Source organism: Nilaparvata lugens, chromosome 13 (assembly GCF_014356525.2).
Source record: "Nilaparvata lugens isolate BPH chromosome 13, ASM1435652v1, whole genome shotgun sequence".
In the NCBI taxonomy this organism is placed as follows: domain Eukaryota; kingdom Metazoa; phylum Arthropoda; class Insecta; order Hemiptera; family Delphacidae; genus Nilaparvata; species Nilaparvata lugens.
The window spans coordinates 23,148,520-23,176,512 of NC_052516.1; the positions used below are offsets into that span (position 1 = coordinate 23,148,520).

General features: G+C 32.0%; 2 protein-coding genes across 2 annotated transcripts; one reads left to right on the top strand and one right to left on the bottom strand.

Moving 5' to 3' along the window:
* Positions 1-1,496: 1,496 nt before the first annotated feature.
* LOC111051395 lies at positions 1,497-27,961 on the top strand. The gene is made up of 5 exons (XM_039440397.1): positions 1,497-1,686; positions 14,807-14,899; positions 21,139-21,285; positions 24,630-24,779; positions 26,099-27,961. Exons 1-5 carry the CDS (start codon positions 1,605-1,607, stop codon positions 26,251-26,253), a joined length of 627 nt encoding a protein of 208 aa, XP_039296331.1. The 5' UTR covers positions 1,497-1,604; the 3' UTR covers positions 26,254-27,961.
* Positions 22,999-24,033, bottom strand: LOC120354058 (uncharacterized protein F58A4.6). Its single transcript, XM_039440112.1, has one exon. The coding sequence runs from the start codon at positions 23,920-23,922 to the stop codon at positions 23,011-23,013; it is 912 nt and encodes a 303-aa protein (XP_039296046.1). The 5' UTR covers positions 23,923-24,033; the 3' UTR covers positions 22,999-23,010.
* Positions 27,962-27,993: the final 32 nt, after the last annotated feature.

The window sequence follows — 27,993 nt, forward strand, 5'->3', positions numbered from 1 at the left end:
ACGCTCATTTTCATTTTGTGACTTTCAATATTAAATTATTTGTCGTTCTGAGCTTTAAATTCTGAGAAATTTCAATAATTATAATATTATAAATAATTTGACGTATGAAAGATTATCAAAATGATTATAAACAGAAATTGAAAACACTGAATATTTTTCATCACTACACTTTTCTTCTGGGATGTTCAGTTGGCAATAGCGCATGTTAAGGAAGCGCGGTTCATGTTCAAATTAAAGCGCTTGCCATTTGTACCATTATCTATCTACTTTGCTTTATTACAACTAAAAAAAATAATGATACGAAATCAATTATTCAAACATGAATAATTAATCAGTATAATATTATAAGAATTATTTTTGCAAATGAATACGGACATTTGTATGTTATGGGGAACTGGGAACATGAAAAAAGTGGAACAAAAAATTGAAAACATTAGCTTAGTAATTAACATTTCAGAGGAGACAAATTGGGACAATCTTGATTAATGGGGGGATAATTTTATTAGATCTGTTATCCGTTCGATTTGTAAAGAATCGATCAAAACAAAAACTTCTATAGATAGCTCCATTGATTGGTTACATTTCTGTTGTGTATATACATTTGTTCTCAATCTGTCTATTCATTTTCAATGAATTCTAATTTCTAAATAATCTTACCTGATCAGGCACCAAGATATTAGACTATAACATTTTTACACCCCTGCCAAAGTGATAACAGAAGACATCGGAATCACCTAATACCATACTTCAGAATACACAATACCATATACTTCATTGATTTGGTTAAATCATTCAAATAAAAATCTTACAATTATTCTTCTATTTATAAAAACTCACACTCAAAATACTCATTTTATTTCTTGATTCTAGACCTCTCACTGCACCAACTATTACAAACGAGATTCCAAAATTCTTACATTATACCATGCAGAAAAGATATCGTAAGCTTTCTTTATGCTATCTTATAGATTGCTTTCTTTAGCTATCTTTCCTCTATGATCATAATTTCCAGTAGACACCTACTCTGAAATACGACCGTACCTCTCTTGACAGCTTAATCTTGATCAAGCCGGCTTCTAATGAGAGGAATCTCTTGCTAGGGGATTCAGATTTAGTACACAATGTGGTAAAATACAATCCTACAGCATTCTATTGCATGAAAAATTCAGAAAATACTTCTTTCAAAAAATGGTATTCTTTCTGAGATTGACCAAGCTGTGAAGTTTTGCCAATATCCTTAGATTAGGTAATTTTTGATAGTGAGTTCGAATAGTTAAAGGATACCCGAAATTTCAGTACGGTACAGAGGATTCTATTAGAATTCTCGATTTGTATCATTTTTATGGAAATATTCCACTCACTTTCCTGGTTAAATCAATGTCTCAATCAGAGCCAATACTTGATACACCTCCAGAACTCAAGCTGAGTACCGTATCAAGGAGCCTCCTACCTGTAAGTATGCTGTAACAGTGTTGTAAGAAGTTATCCTGAAGATGAAAGTATCATCAAATTACAATCTAGCGCACCGGAGACCAGAGTTACCTGTTATTTAGTTAGTTCATTGGATAATCACTGGCAAGCAGTGTTGGAAAGAAAGTCACATCATGCAGTTCATAGAAATTCTAACAATTTTCATCTTCGGCTTTTTTGCCGATAGTCTGGCCGCTGTACACAATTCTACAGTCCGTAAGTTGACATTTTTCAATTTTTTTGAACTTATTTAAAGTTTATTTTAATGAATGTTAGATTGAATTTATACAATATTATGAATTTGAGAATTTGGTAGTCGGAAGGGTTCAACTTATTGAAGGTTTAGGATCAAAATCAGATTAAATTTATACACCAATTAAAATTGTATAATCAATTGAATTGAATTTGATTTAAGATTGACTAAGGTGTATATATTGACTAAGGAATATTCTATGAGCGAGTTTCTCATCTGTTACCGACAGCATTTCTTATAAAATTAGCACAATTCCTAACCGTGCACAAAATATTCTTTAGGACGCAATTTTTCAAATCTGCCTCAGAGTCTATTATAAATAATGTGAGGAATAATTGATCAATGAAATTTATCGCATTTTATTTAAAATAAGTATTTAAATTTCTCCTGTATATTATGGTAAATTGTTAGTGTTGGAATAAGTTATTTTCCTAAAAATAATATTCAAATATTATTCTGTTTTTGCTAGTGTGAAAGTCTTATTGAAGTACGAATAATATTTTTATTAGTGACTTTGGATATGAAAACTACGAAAAAAATCGACATAGATGATTTTATTTATTTGATGAAGAGGAAGTTTAAAGAATGATCTTGATTTCGAAAAGAATTGACACAATAAAGGATGTTCAACATAAGGACTCTGCCCTTCTATAATTCCAAAGACCATATCATGGGATGAAAAGTAAACTAATTCTATTATATTTCAAACTACTCCCAAATTGATGAAGACAAAATTAAGTTCTGGGTAATTTCAATAAGAAAGACCAATTTATCACTCTCTTCAAAAAAAAAAAAAAAAAAAAAACGAAGACTTATTAATAATTTCTCACACATCCTTTTTCATTCTTGGAAGCATTAGATTCAATTCAAATCTATTTAAAGAAGATAACACATTCTCCTAGTATATATTCCAGTGGTCTACAATCTAATTTTATCAATAAAATTATAGTATGAGTATTTTATTCTTTGGAGCATAAAATTTGATTCCAATCATTTTTCTATTGGCAAATTGAAAATAGTCTCCTAGTATATTCCACTGTCATTTTCCTTTATTTAAATATGGGATGATTATTGAAGCAGATAATATACTGTAACGTGTAATTCATTATTACGATGACTTTAAAGATTTTGTCTGATAAATTCAAGGTTTACAAATACAAACCGACTTTGCATCGAAAGAACTGTTAACATAATATTTGAATTTCACAACTTCTAAACTGAATATACAATACGGTAAGTAAGTTTAGTACAGCGAACACCTTGAAAAATGCAGGTCCAGAACAATTCAGAATATCATAGGATATCCTTTAGGAAACATCTCATTCTACATCAATTTAAAAAGCCGGATATCTCATCATATTTATTGCTCTACCTATAAGGGATATCCGATAAAAACCATGATCTTGCCCCTGCTTTAATAATCACTAGTCAGCCATGACATAGTTAGAAATAATTCAAGAACACCTCTCAACTATACTTTGTATTATTATCGGTACAAATCTCATGTTTAATTCAATTACCGTACCTACTAATTCCATCTTTGTTAATAAGATAGGAGATTTGTGACCGTCCAACATTTTTCAGACATGCATTTATTGAAAGATGTTTTAGACTGGATTTATGGAGAAGAATAACATGAAAAACCTAACTTGAAAATGACAAGAGTTGAAACAAGTTATGAGATAAAGTAAAAAAGAGTACCTACTTGATATTATCTTCTATTGTGTTTTAATAATTCCAGTAGCCCTGAAAGGAAAATGTGTATATAAAAAATCTCTAGTATCTGTCATATTCTTTACAAACGTCCCTCAATACAGATGGATGGGAGAATTGAAAGAGCATAAAAGTGTACTATCCAATCTAGGAATATCATAAAGGACAGAATATAAAGAAAATAAAAATCTCAGTACCCTTTTTTAAAAATATTTTATCACAACATGTTTCGGTCATTTATGCCATTTTCAAGCAATTTTAAATGACCGAAACATGTTGTGATAAAATATTTTTAAAAAAGGGTACTGAGATTTTTATTTTCTTTATATTTATATTACAAGTAGCCCTATACAGGAAAGAGATCATAAAGGACAGTTATAGTACAATCAACGTTTTTGACTCTATAGACATGAATATTTAGGTCTATAGTGAGGTCAACGTTACTAGTAGTTCTGTGAACAGTAGACCTCGCGCTCAGTAAGTTATATTGACCTGTTGTTATGTTTTCTCAAAAATTATCAATTTAAAATGTCTAGAAAAAATCCTAAATAAACATAGAGCTTTCTGTCCTATCGTACCGTGACGTGTCGTCCCGGAATGTGAGTGTGAGCGCTGTTATCAGGTCTGGCTGCAACTGTCTACAACGTTGATGGAAAGATACATTTTAAAGATGTTCGATGTTTTTGAACGGGTAGTATTATAGTCAACTGTCTACTAACGTTGATGGAAAGAAACATTTTAAAGATGTTCGATGTTTCTGAACGGGTAGCATTATATATAGTCCACTAGACAGCTGATTTATGATGAATAATTCTATAGTCTGATTTTTACTCTATAATAGTAGTTCTGTGAACAGTAGACCTCACGCAGTATTCTCATCCACAAGTACCTGATTGAAACTATAGACCTTATGGAAATACAGCAAATGTGGCTTCTCCACACATCTGTGTAATCACTTGTCAGCTGATTTATGATGAATAATTCTATAGTCTGATTTTTACTCTAATATTGGCGTATGAAGGAGGCTCCTTTTTCCTTTCATATTATCCTTGAAATGCAAAATTTCCAAAAACCTTGTATATACGTCGACGCGCAATTTAAAAAGGAACTTACCTGTCAAATTTAATGAAAATCTATTGCTGCGTTTCGCCGTAAATGCGCAACATATGAACATTTAAACATTCAGAGAAATGTCAAACCGTCGACTTGAATCTTAGACCTCACTTCGCTCGGTCAATAATGGCAGTGAAGAAAGATAAAAGAACAGCGTTACCAATTCTCTTGCCACTTGTCAGCCTTGCCACTACCTTCTATAGAGAGGATATCGCATACCGGTATATCTGATGCAGTATTTACTGTTCATTCTTGTTAAAAATAATCAATTATATTTTATTCATCAAGAAAATATTCTCTCAATAATTGAATATCAAATTTTCATAATAAATTTGGAATATTTTTTAAATAAATTTCTACATTGTTGAAAAACGATCGGTCGCTAGTTAAAAAAGGATAGGGCTATCCACTTTGTCAAATGATAGACAAGGACAGCAACAATTAATCAAACACTGTCATTACAACGTGGACCTAACTGTAATTAATTTTTATCATCTCGAGTGGACTGTCAGTCGAAAACACCAGTAGGCTACTTCTGTGAATGACAAAATATTCTCAAAACATATTTAGCAATAATTAATTATCATTAAGACGTAATGAGGTCAGCAATCCTTAAATTATACCACACAAAGGAAATAATAGTATTAATTATTAGGGAGAATGGTACAGCCTGTGTTATTTGTGGGAAGGTCTTGAGCATGACCCAATTAGAAACAAATAAATATAGGCATTCGTTCTTCTTTTATTTTTCTCTGAGACCCAATTAAAAACAAAGTATGCCTACTATATTGCAAAATATTTTGGCAAAATCCACTTCAAACTGTCACCATTTCTTATTAAAAACATCAATGCCTCCCATTTAACCAATGATGACAGATTAAAGAGAATCTCACCATAGTGAGGTCCACGTTATAATGGCAGTGCTCGATTAGCAATGGTATTGCTATCCTTGTCTATCATTCAACAAAGCGGATAGCGCTATCTCTTTCTCGCTTTGCTCAGTTGCAAGATCGTCTTTTAACAACGAAGAATTAATAGTTAACAAAGTATTTCATATTTATTATGAAAATTCATTATGAAATTATTGAAAAATATAATTTATCGCTTAATACTAGTAGTTCTGTGAACAGTAGACCTCACACAGTATTCTCATCCACAAGTACCTGATTGAAACTACGCAACACTAATGAATTTCAATAATTTTTCCACCGTTAGACCATCCGTTACAGGTAGATCCTTCAACAGGCTCTCAATGGGATTTTGAAGTTTGTTATACAGAGTTCCAAATGATGATGGAACCGTGTCTCTAGCAAATGAATTTGGTTCCATGTGGGCATGTGAATCCATATTGCTGAGTAATTATAGACCTTATGGAAATACAGCAATAGACTGGCTTCTCTACACATCTGTGTAATCACTTGTCAGCTGATTTATGATGAATAATGATATAGTCTTATTTTTACTCTAATATTTGCGTATGAAGGAGGCTCCTTTTTCTTTTTATATTATCCTTGAAAAGCAAAATTTCCAAAAACCTTGTATATACGTCGACGCGCAATTAAAAAAGGGACATATCTGTCAAATTTCATGAAAATCTATTACCGCGTTTCGCCTTAAATGCGCAACATACAAACATTCAAACATAAGGAGAAATGCCAAACCGTAGACTTGAATCTTAGACCTCACTTCGCTCGGTCAAAAATATATTTGATTATTCTAAACGAGAATGAACAGTTAATATCACATCAATAAACCTGTATCAGCTACCGTCCATAGAAGGCATTGACAAGACAGAGGATCGGCAACGTTGTTCTCCTATCTTTCTCCACTGCCATTATAACATGGACCTTACTATATATTGTGAAGCAACTATATACAGTCAGATTCACTTTTAATCTGTCAGCACTCCTTGTATATAGCATCAATGCTTCCCATTCCATCAATGCTGCCAGTTTGAAGCGAGTCTCGCAAATATAGTTAATGTTGAATTCTGTGCGTCAATCAAGAAGCACGTGATGAAATCACGTGGTCTCTATGTGGAATAAAATGTGTTGAAATTGAGTTTATTGTGGCCTACTGTCTCTGAAAGTAAAGTGAGGACTTGACTTGTTATTAACCAATCCTTAGCTGTTGTGGTCGACTAACTGAAGAAAGTGAAACCAACTGATGTTGGTTCATTCACCTTTTGTATGTATATGGGAGAAACATTGAATTGAACTTTTATAATCAATCTACAATCACAAGAATGCCAAATTATAAAGAATAAAGAGAAACATGTTTGAATGATAGATATATACAGTATAGGACTAATCAGAGAAAACATAAATCTATATAAATAAAAATCGATCCTCAAATTTTGACATTCAATAACTTTTTTATGTGTGCACCGAATTCGATGATTTTTTTAGTTGTGTTCGTTATGTTCAGGACCAGGTTTATGGCCTATCAAATTTTAAATCCGACTTCAGGACTCTTTCCTACAGTCCTTAAAAGTTTACATGTAATCCTTATGTGAGAAGATTTTTGAGCTGGCCACACACAGAAATAAAAATCAGCTGTTATAATCATTGCGTCATACAACAGCCGTCGGTAGATAGTAGACAAGAGTGTGTGCTGCTCCATAGCCGCCCATGTATTTTATTCTAAAAACAAAATGACTGTTCTGTGTGTAACCATCCAGCAGTGCGGCCTCAGGTTAGACTTACATGCTCTAAAGACATTGCTCTGTTTCGAATAATTGTGCTGTCTTCCGTGTTCAGAATTAATTGATCTTTAGTAAATTATTTATTTTGCAGTTGGAAAATTATCTATATAAATAAAATACTGCATCGCGCCTCCTCAGGTGTGCATCCAGCTAAAGTTTTTCATGAGATGCATTAAACTATTTGGCGGTAAGAAGTTCGCCGGGCAAGCTAGTACTGAATGAAGATTGGTTCATTCTATGACCTAATGTAACTGAATAATGATACATCCAGAATATAATCATTGTATGCGATAGGCCAAGATAATATCATAATCCAAATGAATATAGAAAAATATAGATCAAAATAAATAGAATTTAATCTAAAACAAATGACGACGAAACTTATAAACTGCAGGAGGGAGTTTGCTGTCATTTTGTACCGTTCTCCTTCATTATCTATAAAAATTACTTCATAACTAGTCTGGATAATCATATGAAATCTCTAAAAAAATCAATGTAATGTTGTGATAATTGGTGATATGAACTTGAATATTTTAGATAATACCAATCTCACAAATGAATATCTAAGTCTGTGTTATGCATTTGAATGGGTATAAATCCTACATAAATAAACCCACAAGATTACATAATTATTGTATAGAGGGAAATATTGTATTTTGAGGGAAAATTATTCGATCCCGAAATGTAAATTTAAATAGAACTACATTGATTTAGGTATAATTTTACAAATCAAGCTGTGCTTTTTGTGTCTAGTTCATAGTTTACAATAATTTTCAACAAAAACTTTGAAATTTTCAACAATGTTCTCTGCTACAATAATTATTGAAAATCATAATGAATTAGAAAACACTTTTATTTGAAAGTGACTCGTTGTCAAAGTGAGTGATTAATTCATTTATTGTAAAATATCTGACTGCTAGTCGTTTTTTCTAATAGCAAAAAGTGTTTTTGTGAAAACTTGAATCGAAAAATAGCCTACTCAATACATGAAGTTTCACAGATAGAATAGCAACAGCTACACAAATTCAAGAAACAATTCATCATCATACATGATTCTTTAGGATAACTGCAAGAACCACAGCTAAATATACGGTACAGCATCCAAGAAACAACTTATTATACGAAAGTGAATGAAGACATACCAACTCTCAGTAGGTCAATGGCCTCAAATTGCATTGCTCTTATACCATTCACTATCACTATAGATACCAGAAATATTCAGATGTTGAATACAAACGACCAAGTCGTACACTTTTTCCTTAAAATATACATTCTCTATAGATACAGTCATATAGGAATACTTATAAAAAACAACCAAGATATACAACTTGTACCGTATTTCTCTCCACTTAGCCACCAAGTGTTGTTATACCTATATAATATATAGTGCCAAAATTTAACAATACTATAAAAGAATCTTTATATTAGAACTCTTTATATACTTTCCAGTATAACTATGGAAGAAGCATTTACACATACAGTATATACGACTAATGAAATACTGTTACCACCATATAGCCTAATAACCTCATATAAAGCTGTAGTTTTTTGTAAAGTGTGAAGTTTTTAGCTCAAAAATTTCCAGTTTCATTCAAAATTTGGTCTTTTTAAATAATTTTACCAAGTTAATGTTTTAGATTTTTTGATTTTACACTCTAATAGTACCTACTTGATTCAAAATTTACTCGTTTATCTGAGTATTGAAGAGCGAAAATTGTATTTTGAAAAGTGAAAGTGACATAACCAACAATGATTTGGACAGTATAGTATAAATTGAAAATGGGACAGTTTTGGCATAGCCTACTATATATATAATAGGATTTTACAGTGATTCACCGTCTTCCTTCTTTTAGTCGAGACCTCCATCTTTGCCTATCCTCCCATTCACCATCCCTCAAATTCCTGGCCTCCATAGCCTCATCCACCTCATCTCTCCATGATCTTTTAGGTCTTCCTCTTTTCCTTCGCCCAATTGGACTCCAATCAGTCACCATCCCTATCCATTTGCTAGCACTCGCCCTTCTAGCATGGCCATACCACATCAACCTTTTATCCTCAATCAACTTTATAATATCCCATTCCACTTTCATTCTCCTTCTTATCTCCTCGTTTCTCACTCTGTCCATTCTGGTAAGCCCGCAGCATCTCCTCCAGTAATCCATCTCAACAGCTCTTATCTTATCTCTTGCTCTCTTGTTTGTCACCCAAACCTCTGCCCCATACGTCATTATACTTTTGACGATTGCATTGAATATTCTATGTTTATTTTTCCTATGAATATCCTTACTCCATATGATTGGGTGAAACTGTCGAATACAACTCCTGGTTTGGGCCAACCTAATCTTTATCTCCTCGTCTGTATCACCATTTTTCATGATGGTAAATCCCAGGTATTTAAATTTATCTCTCCCTTTTATCACGGTGTTACAGTCAATGGACAAATCCGGTGTGCCATCACTATTCGTTTGTAAATACTCCGTCTTGTCCACATTGATTTCCATCCCGGCTTTATCATACTCTTCTATAGAAGAGTAGCCTACTATATCTAGATTATCTAAAGTAAGTCATGGTTTTGGGCATGGGCCTGTTGTGCCTTTTCTCATGTTTAGTATTTGTACACAATGTGATAAATGAATAATAAATAAATATCTGTAGGAACCTTTATTTTGTACCTTTCAGTATAACTTGTAACTATGGATGAAGAGTTTACACATATATATAACCAATGCAAGACTGTTACCTCCATATAAGTATGCAAACCCTGGTATCTATATAGATATACTATTGTAGGGAAAGCAAGTAAGAAACATACACCCATACAGGTATAATATTGACATCTATCTACATATAAACATCTATATGGTATCTATATAGGTATAATATTGTAGGGAAAGCAAGTAAGAAACATACACATATATAGAAAATTCTACATATATTGCCGGCGACCGGGATAGCATAGAAAACAGGTATTTATTGTTATGTAATATGCGGTCTCTTCTATCGAAATAGGCAGGTCAGCACTGCTTAGTGCATTGGAATAGCTTGACTTATACACTATAGCGGGAACTTGTGTGAGAGGTTTATTGTTTCAAGTTTTTATCAATGGAAAGGTTTTGAATCTTTGTAGAAAGATAAATGCATTTTATTTGCACTTTACATCATAAGTGATGTGGGTGAAATTGAAGCAATAGGAGTCCCATTCTCTGTTGTTGGTTTTTTTTTTAAATAAAAATCTGGTGTGGCGCACTCACACAACTTTCCTTGCCGTTATGAAAATTGATCACCTGACGCTAGTGTTCCCGCGCATCTCAAGTCTACTTACAAACAAAGATCTGAGCCAGCTGGTGACAGGACAATAACGCTGCAGACACACGAAGTCTGCTATCTCTTCATAGTGAATGATTTAATAGAATCAACAGTTGCCAACAGTTCGCAATTGAAATTCGCATTTTCTCGAATTTCGAGCTTATTTTTAATTTTAGGTGAAAATGTTACTGAGCATTAATTGTAGAGATTTTCATGCTTAATCTTTTCCACTCAATTTTTTTTTTAAATTTTATATTAAGCCTGATAATTGGGAATCTAAAATCGAACTTTGCATAGATGGGGCGGAGCTTCTGAAATTTTTACAGATATGAGACTTATGGCAGTTGATAGAGCTAATCAATTCCTATTTTTGGTATAAATTTAATCAAAATCGTTGGAGCCGTTTTTGAGAAAAATCGCGAAAAACCGTGTTTCTGACAACATTTTCGCCATTTCAGCCGCCATCTTGAATTGCATTTGATCGAAATTGTTCGTGTCGGATCCTTATATTGTAAGGACCTTAAGTTCCAAATTTCAAGTCATTCCGTTGATTGGGAGATGAGATATCGTGTACACAGATGCACATACACTCATACACACACACACACATACAGACCAATACCCAAAAACCACTTTTTTGGACTCAGGGGACCTTGAAACGTATAGAAATTTAGAAATTGGGGTACCTTAATTTTTTTCGGAAAGCAATACTTTCCTTACCTATGGTAATAGGGCAAGGAAAGTAAAAAAAAACATCAAATTTACTTCATTTGTAAATTAATTGTTTCATTGTTGAATTTCATCGCAAGAAAATTATAATCAGGCCCATCATTTAATTAGAAATTATATCACAGTATTCTCAGTAACAATAGGCTACTCGTTACTGGCTAAGTACCTGAAGATCCGCCACAATCTTAAAAAAAAATATTTTGTAAACTTTCTTCGTCACATTCTCACTAAAAACGTATTTGTAACTTTAATATCACAATTTTCTCAAAAATTACTTGACTGATTTCTTTTCAAATAATCAATTCCCTGGATATTGATCAAAAAGCCATATCAACTGTCATGAGCCTCTTTCTGGAAGACTAATAGGGGTGTGGGCTCCACACCATCCTTGAAATAATAATAATAAACTATTCAATTCAATTCAGTTTATTTCCAAAAAACATAATACACGAATAAGAAATACAATATACAACATATTTTGGAATCCCCCTACTAGACTATCCATCTGTGTGTAGGGGGGGAGTTCCACTTTATACATAATAAGCTTAATCTGCTCATAGAGAATACACTTATATTATGGATGTATTATTAATATTCTGATTATAAAATAGATAATATATTGTGCTGATGTATATTTAAGAATGAGTATGTAGGAATAAGTATACTTAATACCTTGATTGATTAAAATAATAAATAAAGAAGAAAAAACAATATTTTATTGAAGTGGCAGGGATTCCAGAAATTCTCAGAAGAGAGAATGAAAAAAAATCATGAACATTAAAGCATATAATAATAATAATGAACCTTCATTGTAGGACATAGGCAACCAGCGATACGATGCTCTCACTATTTTTCAATGATGGGAAATGCATCCACAATTATTATTATTATGTTTTAAGGGTTTTAAAAGAATATAATAGCCTCAAGGTGATATTTGTGTGAATGTATAACATACCAGATTTTTTATCTTGCAATAAAATACTATCACGAGAGACGATCTACTGTACCTATTCGTATAATATTGTACTTCATACTGTAGTGAAAATCTTGACAGATTTCTGAATGGAAAAGTGAAAATACATGTATTTCAAAGTTTACAAACATTCTGAGAAAGATATTCAACCTTGAACCTCGAAGAAATTCCTAATTTGCTGTCATATTGACCCAGTAAAGCACTCAACCAGGAAAACATACGATCCAGGAAATGTTATCTGTTAAATAAAAAATGCTGTTCTATAATAAATTTGAAGTTGTACTAGAATCTTATGCAGGTCAAGGAAGATTTATTTTATAATCGTTGTGAAGCTGTTCTCTACAATACAAGCAACCTATTTATTAATTGATGTTCTAGAAAGAACAAAACGAGTTTTTTTTTTAGTGTAACTACATCAAATTTCCATTTGAATTTAGCAGAAAACACTTTGAAATCTCTGATAAATCTGAATTTCTATAATATAGGCTACATACGATATAATGTCGATCTCTACATAGGTTCCTTCGTCTCCCTGTCTGACAAAACTTGAAATTTCAGGTCAAATTCATAATCAAACCACCAATTAATAGCATCGATTCATTCATGTGGATTCTGGAAATCATTATTTTGATGACAAACTTTGAAAAACGATCATAGAAGTCAACAAGAATAGAATGATACTCAATTGTTAAAATTACTTCTTGGACTGTTCAATAGATATCTAGAAGTTCTGTATTATTATAACAATAGCGAAGTCTACAAAAATGCAAATGATGATAATTGATAGATAAAAAGGAATAAAAAATGAAAGGACTGATAGCTTTTCAACTTCTGGATTTGTTTAATAGAAATCCATGAGTTCTGTGATACTCTTATAGTGATAAAAACTCAACGAAACCTCTGGATAAGCTCACAGATCTATCCAAGTCCAAAGTGTGAGACAGGAAATCGTATTCTTATGAAACAAGGCTTGCTTTTACAAGAGAGGAACTGTTTTTCTTTTCTCAATTCAATTCAGACAAAAGAGCAAAGATTTGGAATGAAAGCTAGTACGATGGAGTGTAAGAGAAGATAATGAAATAGGATGAAAGAAGAACTGATGAAAAAAGAATACCTATAGTGAGGTCCACGTTATAATGACAGTATTTGATCAACTTTGGTTTTGCTATCCTTGTCTATCATCCAACAAAGACAGTGGTACTATCCTTTTCTAGGTCCACAACGATGACAATTATGTTTTTGACAGTGTAGAAATATAATTAGTTAATGCAGAGAATCGGCATCGCTATTCTTCTATCTTTATTCACTGCCATTATAACGTGGACCACACTATAGTGTTGTATTGAATAGAGAAGAGCAGTAAATGATGGTTGGGAGGGAATTCCATTGATGTCTCAAATATAAGGCTAAAAAAGATGTACCCAATGTAATAGAAAGAAATCATTATTGAAGAACTCATTAGAAATTTCCTATTAACACGTCATAGCTCTTTGACAAATGATTTATAACTTAATCAATTTCATCCCACCCAGGCAATTGTGGGAGAGTAGCCTATTGTGAATCCATCACACACCACTCAAAAGTGAAAAACGAACAAAATTTTCTCTCAATTTTTTCCATAGCTTACTAATTACTTCTAGGAGCACCAAAGTATTTTTCAATCTGTCATTCTCTTTATCACCCTCTGCAATCTGTTAATGCATAATTAATGATTAATTGACGCTCCAAACCATTTGCATTTAATAAACAAATTAACAGTTCTTGTTCTCTATTTTGGTTTCAAATTTAATAGCTCCAGGTTTTTCCTGTGACGTATGAGTCGCAGAGTTTGAAAATTAGTCACAGCTTTTCCAATAAAATTAATGATCAATACGTGTTGAAGGCTTTATTATTGGTTTTTGCGACTTGATGAAAAAAACAGCAATGAGTTGGTAAAATAAAATGATGGAAGCTTTTACGATTGGCGATAAGCTCATGTGAATTATTGATTCATTGTTAGAATCTTATTTTTAAATCAATATAATATGCTTGATTCCTTGAAGAGTACATTACATATGGACATAAGTCATTGAGATAAAGTCGTTATAGCGAGAGATTAATTTCCAAGTCAGCATATTACTCATAAATAACATAAATGGTTCCAATTCAATTATCAATGCTGGAATTTCAAGTGAATCTTACTAGGAAGTTGAAGTTGTTTATTGAGGAGTGATGACATCAACCTTACACTCTTTTATTACCGTACTTTTTTAATTGGTTGTGTATTTAGGCTACAAATAAGCAATGACAGATAGACATTTAAGGTAGCTTTTCTATTATACTGTATAGTTTTCAATTATTGTGGTGTGAATTTAAAGACTCGTGTTAATATTCCTCCTGACCTCACCAGAATAGTTTATTGGTTTTAAATGTTGGAGAATATCTCAGTGTTGAAGTGATTTTCATGTCATGATAAGCATTGTTCTTTTTACGATTAGAGTGTTTTATGACCACAATTTTTTGTTTTTTTTTACGTTTTGATTTGAATATATTATTTTTGTTTCAGCTCCCTATGTCCATCAATGTGTTGAAACCGATCCTGAAATTGAGAAATGTGCCATAGTCGCTCTACATCATATACGGCCGTATTTATCCGCAGGTAGGAATAATACCGTATATATTCCGTTATTCTCTATTATTTTATGATTTTTGTCAAGAGCCTAACATATTTTCAGCGAATCATTCAACTGCATTTTCTAGTACTGATTGAAATTAGAATACTATAAACATTGTTCTGAAATAGCTCAGATAAAATTAATTGAATATAAGTTAGACACTCTTAACAATAATGCTTACTGCTTCTGAGACTCTGTATAATATTTGGGAAAGGATATGTTATCATGTATTCCAAGCAGCCTGATGACATAAAGAAGTAGACAGTACCTAGTGATAGTAATAAACAAAATAGATTTTGAAGGAAGAAAGCCCGAGTTCAAGATTACAGAGAAAGTAGTTGGTTTCATAAGACTTTCTTCCTGTGGTTATTTCTTTACCAAATCACTTTCGTTCTCTAGTATTTCTACTTCCTCTCTCTTTCTTATTTACTTCATCATTCTCTCCTCCTCTTTCTCATGTTTTTAGTTTGGCACACGATTTTTAAAACGTGAATAGAATGTTCAAACAATTTTGTAATCGAATGAATAGCTGTTGGTTGTTATAATAGAGGTGTGCACATTGTAGAACGCCTTCTACAGTAGGCTATATATAGATGAAATACTGAATATTATATCTGAGAATTACCTCTTATGTTACTGTCTACAGTTCCATAAAAATATTTTTAGTATAAACTCAACTCTGTTATCATCAGAGATTTAGAACTCTTCAATGTTGTTCTACATCACGAACTGCTTACTAATAATAATGCTTTTTTTCAATAATATATATGAGTCTAGAAGGAATTAAGTACCGTACAGTAGAATATCACGATGAAATTCGTCGAAACTTTTACTTTCATCAATAGCCACAATTTGTATTCATTCTGCAAACAGACCTACCTACCGCAGAAGAATTTATCAATTGAAAAAGTTGCTGATCTAATACTGTAGGTTCAATCACTTTTTTGTTATTGAATAGAACGACTAGCAACCAAATTTCTTCAATAAATGAATTAATTTACTTACTGTGTCAACGAGATTTTTTGGCCATCTTTATGGTTGTGGCAGACCTGGAAAAAGATCTCGTTGTCACAGTAATTGATTATTTAATTTTTTGAGGAAATTTGACTGTCGTTCTATTCAATAATAACAAAAATTAATTCAGAATTATGCCCTAATATATATATAGATTAAAAACAATTTGGTAAGTATTCTGAAGAATGGAAATGTTTCAATTCAAACAAAACTCAAACCTCAGATTTTAGTACCGTGTGTAGCATAGAAAACAAATATAATTTTTACTCGTATTTCAAAGAAATATTAGTAACCAAGCCCACCTACCAGTTATACAGGAAGACATGCTGTATTATGAAAATAAGAGTCTTTTTTGTTCAAAATGTACTAAAACTATTAACGTACGGTATCATTCACCAAACTTTTATGGCTTTGTTTGATTTTAGAAAACAATTTCAGCTACAAAGTGAAATATTATTGACATATTATGACATGCTATTGACTTTTCACTTAATACAACAAATTTGATTGTTTTCCAAATGCAAAGTCTGTAACACTAACAGCTCTAGGATAATTTCACAAAATAACATTTCTATTAGTATTTACACAGATCCTTCCTTCTCTGTGACATGGATGATGAAGATGTTACTGATACTAATGTAGGCTACCTGATCTAACGTAGTTTTAGCACTAAATTAGCTTGTGTACCGTATCTAAACAAATACCTAGGCTAAATCAACACTACCTGTTTATGGTTTTCATCCTAGGCAGTTCAACATTATTATGACGCTTTCATTGAATGTTACAACGTTGACTGAATGCTTTTTTCATGTTTGTATTTAGAAATCCTTGACAAAAGTTGGAAAATTTTAGATGTTGTGGTTAAAGTAGTGATGTTATGTGAGATTTTATATTTTAAGATTTACATTTTTTTATTTTATGAAGCAAGCTAAGATTTTTCAGACAGGCATTTATTGAAAGATGCTCCAGACTAAATTTTATGGAGTATTCTCCATTTTTCATATTATTATATGAAAAACCTGTAGTATTTGTCATGAAATTTGTTCTACGAATGTCTCTCGATTCAGATGTTTTGGGGGAATTGAAAGAGTATTTACAGTATTTATTGTACAAAACCCTATAATGATAATACAATTATCATGGATCAAGAGTTTGCTGTCCAATAAACAAATAACATAAAGGACATTGTTATTTGTAGTATTATACATTTACATTTTTGACTCTACAGACATTGAGCCTATGAAAATCAGAGTGGTGTAAGTCATATCAACCTCCTTCTGAGAAATTAAAGGTTTTAGTAGAAGCTATTCACTCAATTCCCAAGTGAGAAGGTGATGTTTTCAGGGCCACAAGCATGACTGTATTGTTCTCACTAATCACTATTGATTTGACCAAGAAGATAATCAATCAACATTTTTGTAGGTGTGTTAATTACATGCACCACTCTGAACACTATAATGAATATGACTCTCTCTCTCTCTCTGGACAGTTTCTTGAACCATATGACTTACACCACTCTTCTAGTAATAGATTAATAGTTCTAGAACCCATAACTGGACTTAACTCGAAAATAAAAAAAATTTGACTTACACCACTCTGACTAGCAGGCTCATATATAGGTCCGTTATAATGGCAGTTGAGAAAGAAAGGAGACAGCGTTGTCGATAGAGGACAACTCTACCCTGTCACTTCCTTCTAAAGAGGATACTTAATTGCTTCAAGTTGTTGAATTTGTGCTGATAGTTTCTAATGCATATTTGTATATTTCATTCATATTACTGTTGTTGTTATTATTAGTTGTTATACTCCTGAATGATTGCTAAGTTACTTATTTGACTTTATGTTATGTATCTCATATTTATATTTGTCTTGTTATTTTTGTCTATCTTCTTACTATTGTATTCTTTTGAAATTGGTGTATACCGTTGGAAATATAATAAATGAATACATGTTTATAAATATCGATTATAGTAAGGTCGACGTTATGATGGCGGTATCTGATTAACTTTTGGTGTTGCTATCCTTGTCTATCATTCGACAAAGCAGGTACCGTAGTACTATCCTTTTCTAGCTTCACAATGATGCAAATCTTTTTTTGACAATGGAGAAATATAATTAATTGAGGCGGAGAATCGGCAATTATAACGTGCAGCTCACTATTATAGACGTGCTCTCTCAAACACGAGCTATTCGAAAAAAAATAATAATTTTGATTGAATATTTTGTAAATTGATCATAATTCTACATTTGTTTAAAAACGAGCTGGCAACGTTGCGGGGTTAGAAAGGATAGCGCTATCTGCTTTGTGGGATGATACATAAGGATAGCAGCACCAATTTAAATCAAATAATACTGTCATTATAATGTGGACCTCACTATATAATAATTATCACAATGTGATACAAGAACATAACAGAAAAACAATGTTAAGCCGCGTTTACACCAAAGTTATTAACAAAATGTTAGTAACTTAATCCTTACCGTATAGATTCTATTAGATTGAACGGAACTTGACAAACACATATGATCATCATGTGTATGATAAGTTATGTTCAATGTAATAGAATCTATAAGGATTAAGTTAATAACATTTTGTTAATAAATTTGGTGTAAACACAGCTTTATACCTATCGTTTCTCAATTTTCAACTCTAAGGGTTGTTTTTAAGGGTTTAAAGTTTGTCTTTTAGCATCTATATTCTTCTTCTCCCAATCTCTTAATATTATAATTGAAATTTCCATATCATATGTTACTATAGAACTATAATCTAGATAGAGTACCTCTTCGAAACAGTTGTTAACTGGCAACTAAATTAATAATTTTGTCAGGTTGGCATTAGGTTGAGTTGACTTTGTTAGGTTGGCACCAAGTTGAAGATTTAAATGCATTTATCGCGGAAAAATTGATTGGGCACTGCTACTTCAATCCTGGAAATATTATATTACTAGCAGTCAGGCTCGCTCCGCTCGCCATATCCGTTTAGCCAGCCGTTTAGTCTGGACCCCGACTGGATTGTCCTAATATATTATGATAAAATGCCCAAATGAAAATTGCAGGCGAGCGAAGCGAGATCCAGTCGGGGGTCCAGGGGGCGGAGCCCCCTGGCTAGACGGATATGGCGAGCGAAGCGAACCTGACGGCTAGTTGATGTATAAAGCTGTGTTTACACCAAATTTATTAACAAAATGTTATTAACTTAATCCTTAAAGATTCTATTACATTGAACATAACTTATAATACACATGATGATCATATGTGTTTGTCAAGTTTCGTTCAATCTAATAGAATCTATAAGGATTGAGTTATTAACATTTTGTTAATAACTTTGGTGTAAACGCGGCTTAACATTGTTTTTCTCATGTTATTGTATCACATTGTGATGTTATATAGTGAGGTCCACGTTATAATGACAGTATTATTTGATTTAAATTGTTGCTGCTATCCTTGTGTATCGTTCCACAAAGCAGATAGCGCTATCCTTTCTACCCCCGCAACGTTGCCAGCTCGTTTTTAAACAACGTTGAATTATGATCAATTTACAATATATTCAATCAAAATTATGAACATTTTTCTCTAATAGTTCGTTTGAGAGAGCACCGTCTAATCAATATTCATAAACATGTATTATTAATTACCGTAATCATTGAAGTTTTTTATGAATAAAATATAATTGATTATTTTGAACAAAAGAGTGAACAGTTGATATTACACCAGATATACCGGTATCAGTATCCTCTTTAGAAGGAAGTGACAGGGTAGAGTTGTCCTCTATCGACAACGCTGTCTCCTTTCTTTCTCAACTGCCATTATAACGGACCTATATATTTATGTCTTTAGAGTCAAAAATGTTAATGTATAATACTACAAATAATACATTGAGAGGATATAAATAATACATTGCCTTACATTGAGAGGATATGTAATAAAGATATCATCTGGGGTATTTGTCCTGCGGCAGCTTGCTAGGCTGAATGATAAAAAACTACTGTTAACTGCTTACCATGGACTTATACTATCTCATATTAGTATGCTATTTTAGTATGGGGTAATTCATCTCAACAAAATATGGACAGAGTGTTTAAGATTCAAAAGAAGGCACTCAGATGTATAGAGAAAGTGAATAGGTTAGACTCTTGTAGGCCTTTATTATTTAAAAAGCTTGGTCTATTAACTGTGCCATCTTTGTATGTATATGAAGTTGTAATGCATGTGAAAACGAGTGGTGTGATCCAGAATTCAGATGTTCATGAGTATAATACGCGAAACAGAGCAGATTATCATATAATGGGTCACAATAGTAGGTTATTCGAACAAAAACCAGATTATATTGGTAGGAAATTTTATAACAAGCTACCTCAAATCTTGAAAAGTAATGATGATTTGAAGATTTTCAAAAAAAAAATGAAAAAATATTTAGTTGATAGAGCTTTTTATAGTGTACAAGAATTCCTTTCAAACCTAAACTAGGTTGAACTACTTAGTGTTAGAATTATTATGTAATAACATGACTTATCTCATACACAAATGTCATAAGACGGTGGGTGTGATTGGGTATCCTACTAAAGTTGAAAATACTACTTTACTTTGACTTTAAAAATCGGTTACGCCATCTTGAATCCGCCATTTTGAATAAAAGTTTATTTTTTTAAATAGGAAGGTGGCCATGCAATACATGATTTCAATACAGAATTTCAAGCCAAAATGAATGACGAAAACCGCACATCGATATATCAAACCGTTTCGAAGATATTCACATTATTAATAAATACTATTCAAAGCAGAAGGGGAAGAAAAAAGTATGAGAACAGATTAGTATCTCATGAAAAATGTGATTTCAGGTGGGTGTAATTGGGGATCCTACTCCAATGTCAAATTAAAAATACTACTTTGACTTTAAAAATCTGTTACACCATCTTGAATCCGCCATTTTGAATGAAACGTTATTTTTTAAATAGGAAGGTGGCCATGCGATACATGATTTCAATACGGAATTTCAGAACAAAATGAATGATGAAAACCGCGCATCGATATCTCAAACCGTTTCGAAGATATGACACATTATTAATCAATACCACTTATCTATTTCATTTCTGATTTGCATGGTACTGATGTGAATATATTCCAAACGGTTCGAGATATCGATATCTTCCTGTTTAGAAAAATAAAGTATTATATTAAAGAATATTTTAATTTACATTTTTCAATTTAAATCTTTTCAACAGGCTCAGTAAGAACGGCTCACCAGTTGAGGCAAAAGTATATTTTCCAAAAATGAAAATCGATGCCAAGTACACAAGCAGCGGAGTCCTCATCATTTTGCCTGCCACTGGAAATGGCACTTTCCACGCTGATTTCAGTAAGTTCAAACCCCGGTTGCACAAAAGCCTTTTCACTTTTAATCGTGATTAAATGCCACAAGAAACAATCAGAGAAGATTTCTCTTCGAAAAATCCTTCTCTGATTGGTTCTTGTGGCATTTAACCAATATTAAAATTCAACCGAATTTTGTGCGACCGGGCCCTAGTCGTATAGAACATAACCACATATACAATAAAACCTTATACACTTACAATAAAACCTCACTAATTTTAAATGTCTTATTCTTCTGGCTTTACAGCTCGATGTGAGCTTCAGCCTCTCGCACAAGAGCCCTCCACACGTCACATGCCTTTCGTCTCCATGCTATTATCCCCATCTTCCGGAAATCATCCTCCACTTCACCAATTCTAAATGTGGTCATAAACAACTAGTAGTGAATATACTAGTTTCGACTGTTACAGAACTATCAATCAAGTGCCAATCTTTAATCTACTAGAGATCAGTAATAGTGTAACAATTGAAACTAGATTTTCGTCTAACTGCTGTAAAACTCAATTCTTTACTTAAGTTGTCCAAACTCCAGAATTATTCGACTGAGTCACTGTCAATATTGTAGAACCGTTCCATGATTAAATAAAAACACACATATGTTGACAAATTCTACACTGTTTTATTTGCTACAGGTCCATGGTTTTGTCACCACACAGCTCACATTTATTGCTAAACAATTTAGTGGAATTAATTCACTAAACGGAATCTTTGTGCACAGTGACTGTAGACTGGACTATTATTCAAATTCACATTTTTGAAGTGTAGGATGATAGCCAGATGATTTCTTGGCTTGTGCGTGTGTGATGCGACGATTATTGATAAATATTTCGTTCAAGATGGGATTTGTGTCTGGCATTCCTAGATGGATGCCCTGACCAACGATCTGGCAACATTGTAAAAATAGGTTCAGCTGTCAATTGGCTAGACTGGATTGCATCACTGTAACAATTTATGCTATAATAAACGCTATTACTTGCTTTTCAATGCTTTTTAACTTGGGCTAAACAGGTGACTGAATCTAATCATACAAGGTTGCAAATCTCATTAGACCAAGGCATCCAAATAGGACACCATTAGATCTGGTGTCATACCTTAACCTTTGTAGATTCAATTCATTAGTGATCACATAGTTATAATTATGATTAGAAAGCTGACTCCAACTAAATATACTTTTAGGATCTTAAGATCCAATTTTCAAGCGACGACTGCAACTGCTATAGACAAAATATGATATAGATCACATTACACAGTAATAGCATAGAGAAAAGATAGCATAAGAAGATATCCAATGGTATAGAATGTTTATGTCGTAACTGTTTCTGTTATCTCAAGCCGATAGTCCACGTAGTTCTTTCCCATAAAGCTATGTGACGCTGGCAGTCTCTCATATTGTGCCGTTCATACAATCTCACCCGGCCAAAACAGTAAATATCTACAATAATAGACAGTAATCTATAACTTGAGATAACAGTAGAAGTTGCGACATAAACATCCTATACCATGGGATATCTACTTACGCTATTGTTTCTCTATGGTAATAGACAAGAGCCGTCGCTTAGGGATTGGACCTTACGAGCCATGAACAGAGTATAAATGAGACATGAGTAAATATGAACTAAAACTTGGGGAACGTTAAAATAATAGGTACTAGCCTACACCTATGACAGATAATACTCTACAACAAATAAACAATACAAAAGTTATCAAACATTCATTTAATTCGTTTACGATTACACCTTAACCTATGTTCATACTTCAACTTTGCCCATATTCCTTTACACATATTCACTAGTCTTTGATCAAGCACAATGTGATTTGTTGCAAACTTAAACTGTTCTTCAATTACCTTTCTAGCAGGTTTCAAGTAGCCTCTCTGGATCAAACTCAAAGAAAAGTACAACTTACATCTTGCAACCACCAAATCATCTCCCAGTCTCAGAGCGAGTTTCATTTGATCACAGGATATCTGTCCAGCCTTGAGGGCAAAAGCAGGTTGATATTCACCCAATGCTGAAAAGCCACCGCCCAATGTAGATAACCACGACATTATGTTGTCCAACTCCCTACGTTCAATGTACAGCCTTTCAATACGTTCAAACCATCGATGATCGATGAAACTACCTTCATTTTTCAATTTAACCTCAACACAGAAATAATCTTTACGAATTTTTTTATTTACTACACAGTTCCTAATCACAAGCTTACGATATACTTGTGAGTAAACAAGAGTTCGTAAAAATTGCGTCATGGAATAACCAGACATTGCAATTGTGGAATTCTTCTTAGATTTCCTACTTGGTGATTCAAACTTACTAACCTTTCTAATAAACGATTCATCAATGTCACTTGAATCACCACATTTTTTGTTCAAAGATACACAACTAAACTTTGAGTCATACAGTCTTTCAACATTTGAAGAATTTATTATGGAATCATGTTGAACTTTGTAAATTGTAACAAATGGAAGATGTTCTTGGTTATGAAAACTATTGGAATAAGATGTAGAAACCGGCTTACGTTCATTTTCTCTAATACAAGAATGGAAGTCCTCTGTAGAATACAGGAATAAATTGTCCCACAACTCACTATGATTCACGAATAACTTGAAATGTAACACTGTCATTTTATCACCAGATAAATAACTGAACGATACTAGTTTTCAAGAAAATCACTGTTACTGTTTGAGTTTGAAGGTTAGGAGTGGTCCGAGCAGTTTGTCATGTTCAGGTCAGCTGTTCACAAACAGTGCTGTTCGTCAGCTGGTTGAAAGTCATGGAATGGTTGAGAGTTTAATATTCTATGATAATAATAAAAATATATAACAAATATTCCACAATAATTTATCAGTTCTGATGTATATTGGATATTAATACCCTTTAGAACAACTTTTAATTTCTCCAAATGAAGAAGCAAAAATAAAATGCTGGCGGCCATCTTCTATTGCATTGTAGAGCGGTAAATTTGAATCTCGTTCGCTCTCTTTGAATATTGATGATACTTTACTTTGTTATACCTGGATCTTCAACTTATATAGACTAAAAATATTTATACTAATTATATCAATATAATTATCAATTGATCATATCGTAAACTATAATAGTCGATAGTCTAGGCCTTTATTATTATATCATTAAGTATATGAGTATTATAATACTGAAAATTCAAGATGATTTTCAAATGGAAAGCATAACTAATATGGAGAAATTATAGGAATAATATTAGAATAATCTATTGAAATAATAGTAGCTAATCGAATCTACATTGATTGATCTACAAAATATCTACGATTATTTTCTTTTTCAATTGATTCTATTTTCATTTTCTTTCTAGCTGACGTTTATGCTCATGTACGGGTTGCTGTATCTCACTTTGAGAGAGATGGCCTGACCTGGTACAGCGCTGACAAAATGGAAATTGACCTGAAGATTACGCATGCGCATATGGCTGTCAAGAACATTTTCAACAATAACAGGATTCTGAGTAAGTACCGTACGATCTACTATAACTTATACTATACTACTACTATAACTTATTACTACCTACCCTGCTGATAGAGTTTAGGTCGTTCTAGGTTAGGAGTACTATTGTATGAAATTATTGTAAATTTAACATTTTAAATGTTTGTAACATGTTGCTTTTTGAGAATATAAACTTTTTAGCTGAGTTTACACCAAAGTAAATAACAAAATGTTAATAACTTAATCCTTATATATCTTATTAGTTTGAACATAACTTATCATACACATCAAGACAAGACATTCGGTATGTGTTTGTCAAGTTCCGTTCAATCTTAATATCGGGGTACCGAGCTTCGCTCGTTATTCATTTATTGACTTTTGATAAACCGAACACAATTATTCTTCAAAATGATTGGGGAAGGACTAACAGGCACAGACCAAAACTGTTTCTTCCCGAATTTTGATTTATACACTATAAATAGTCCAGAAAGTAGGTTATGTTCCATACACTTGAATTCAGGTTCAAACATTTTAAAACAAAAAAGTTCTAATTTAGATTATTTACAAACAAAATTGAATAACAAAATAACACTCACTAATTGTAAAATAATGATCAACTTTGAAAATTAATTATGATATACTCTAGTTCAGGAGGATTATCATATGTCATGTCAACAAATCAGATTATGTTGATCAAGTCGATTAAATTGTCTAGCTCGATAACATTTTCTCCCTGATTGATCATGATTACACAGCTGGTAATAATTCTGTCTCTCTCCCACACTTCTGTTATCGAGAGACGACGAACTTATCATATGTTTTTCCAAGGATGAATTATCCTTTTTATGTCCTTCAACGAGTTTTCCCAGGGATGAGACCTGAAGCATTAGAATTTTTATATCATAAACCTACTATGTTACAAATTTCTTAAAAATCATTAGAGCCGTTTTCGAGATCCGTTGAACATAAATAACCACATAACCAGATAACTGGATAGCCAGATAAGCAGATATAAAAATATAAACAGATATTCAGAAATTGATCGCTTAATATAATAAGATAGAATCTATATGGATTAAGTTATTTACATTTCGTTAATAGCTTTGGTGTAAACCCAGCTTTTCATTTTCATTCATTCATTCAGAGTTTCATGATTCTTCCAAATTCTTGGAACATTTTTTTCAAAATAATAGAAGGTATACATTACAGTGATGAATGAAAAACGTTATAAATTAGATAATATTGATCATGAACCAATATTTATAGCCCTTTTGTTAATTTGTTGTGAAATTCATTAAACTTGGTGTTCCAAAACTAACCGACATTTCTCATTTTCCACAGATGAAGCCATCAATCTTTTCCTGAGAGAAAACGGGGAAGAAGTGATCAGGATAATGATGCCACAACTCAAAACAAAGCTGGCTGCAGTTTTCAAGAAAATTGCAAATCAGCTCCTGAAACATATCAACCTTGAAATGTTCTTGAAATCTGCGTGAAACTAAAATCAAAAAGATAAAATTATGTTAGTGCTACTTAGGATATCACATTGGAGAGACAAGTTATGTGACTTCTTATTATTCAGTCATCATCACGAATAATATTGCAAAATATGTGAAGAAATAATAATGTTAGTAAACGAGCAATATTGAAAATATTTCCTCGTTTAGGGGAATATTGTTAGTATACTCTGAAATGACGTGTTAATAATGTGAGTATAATAAAGCTGGGTTTCCACCAAAGTTATTAACAAAATGTTAATAACATAATCCTTATAGATTATATTACATTGAACGGAACTTCACAAGCACATATGTTCATCATGTGTATGATAAGTTATGTAAAATCTAATAGAATCTATAAGGATTAAGTTATTAACATTTTGTTAATAACTTTGATGTAAACGCAGCTACATACTTTTTCATGTACGCTTCCATAACTTCAAACACACAAGATTCACTTTAAAAAATCAACATTGGTTGAATGGTAAACATTTATGGCTGCTGTTCATGAAGACAAAAACTGACAGATCAAAGTAAATGTTATTAGACTGTACTTAAAAATTAGAATTAATTATGAATAATTTGTTTTCATAATGAGTTTCTATCACGCATCAAAAAATCTGTAATTGATAAGTGGAGTTAATACTGTATTTTTGTTTGAATAATAACTATATTATTACATAATAAATTAGTACTAGCATTTCCGTACAATTTTGAAATTGTAATTAGTTTGAAAATTTAATTTTCTGGTAGATATTGACTTGATTATATTCCCACCATGACAATTCTCCATGATGCGAAGTTTCAAAGATACTAATGAAAGAATAAGATGTGATTGAAATTATTCTGCTTCTATTTAGAGGACTAATAATTTAAGTTCTTGAATAATATTTTATTTGTTTGTCTGGAAGAATATTTTGATAATGACTAGGAGAAATATATTTTCAATTATCAATTGAATATTCGAATGAAAATCTCAAATTTGAATAATATTTTCTTTGTGGTCTGGAAGAATATTTTGATAATGACTAGGAGAAATATATTTTCAATCATCAATTGAATATTCGAATGAAAATCTCAAATTTGAATAATATTTTCTTTGTGGTCTAGAAGAATATTTTGATAATGACTAGGAGAAATATATTTTCAACCATCAATTGAATATTCGAATGAAAATCTCAAATTTAAATAATATTTTCTTTGTTAGTCTAGAAGAATATTTTGATAATGACAATGTAAAAAATATTTTCAATCATTAATTAAATAATAGATTTCAAATCTCAAATCAATCATCAATTTCTCAAAGCATCGACCTTGATTACTTGAAATATCATCTCATATCCACAAAAATCTCATTCTAAAAAAATCAATACCAAAGTACAAAGTGGATGAGAATTATTACTAAATTAATATTTAAGACGATGCTTATTCATTTTTGTTTTTAGTTAGATTAATGTGATGTATAATTTCATTATGAGACATCGTGCAATAAGATTTTATGATAAATATGATAGAGAAAGGATAGGTAGGATATATGCTTCCGTATACTTAATCCATTTTCTATTATCAGTTATTAAAAGAGTAAGAAAGATCAATATAATGTGTAGAATAGATATGTAAGTTGTTAGGCTAGATGCTATTATTCTGTTTTAGAAATAAAAATGTATACTTATTGGTATCATAATAAAATATTATAGACTCTTGATAGTGTCTAATTTTTTCGACATTGCAAAGTTA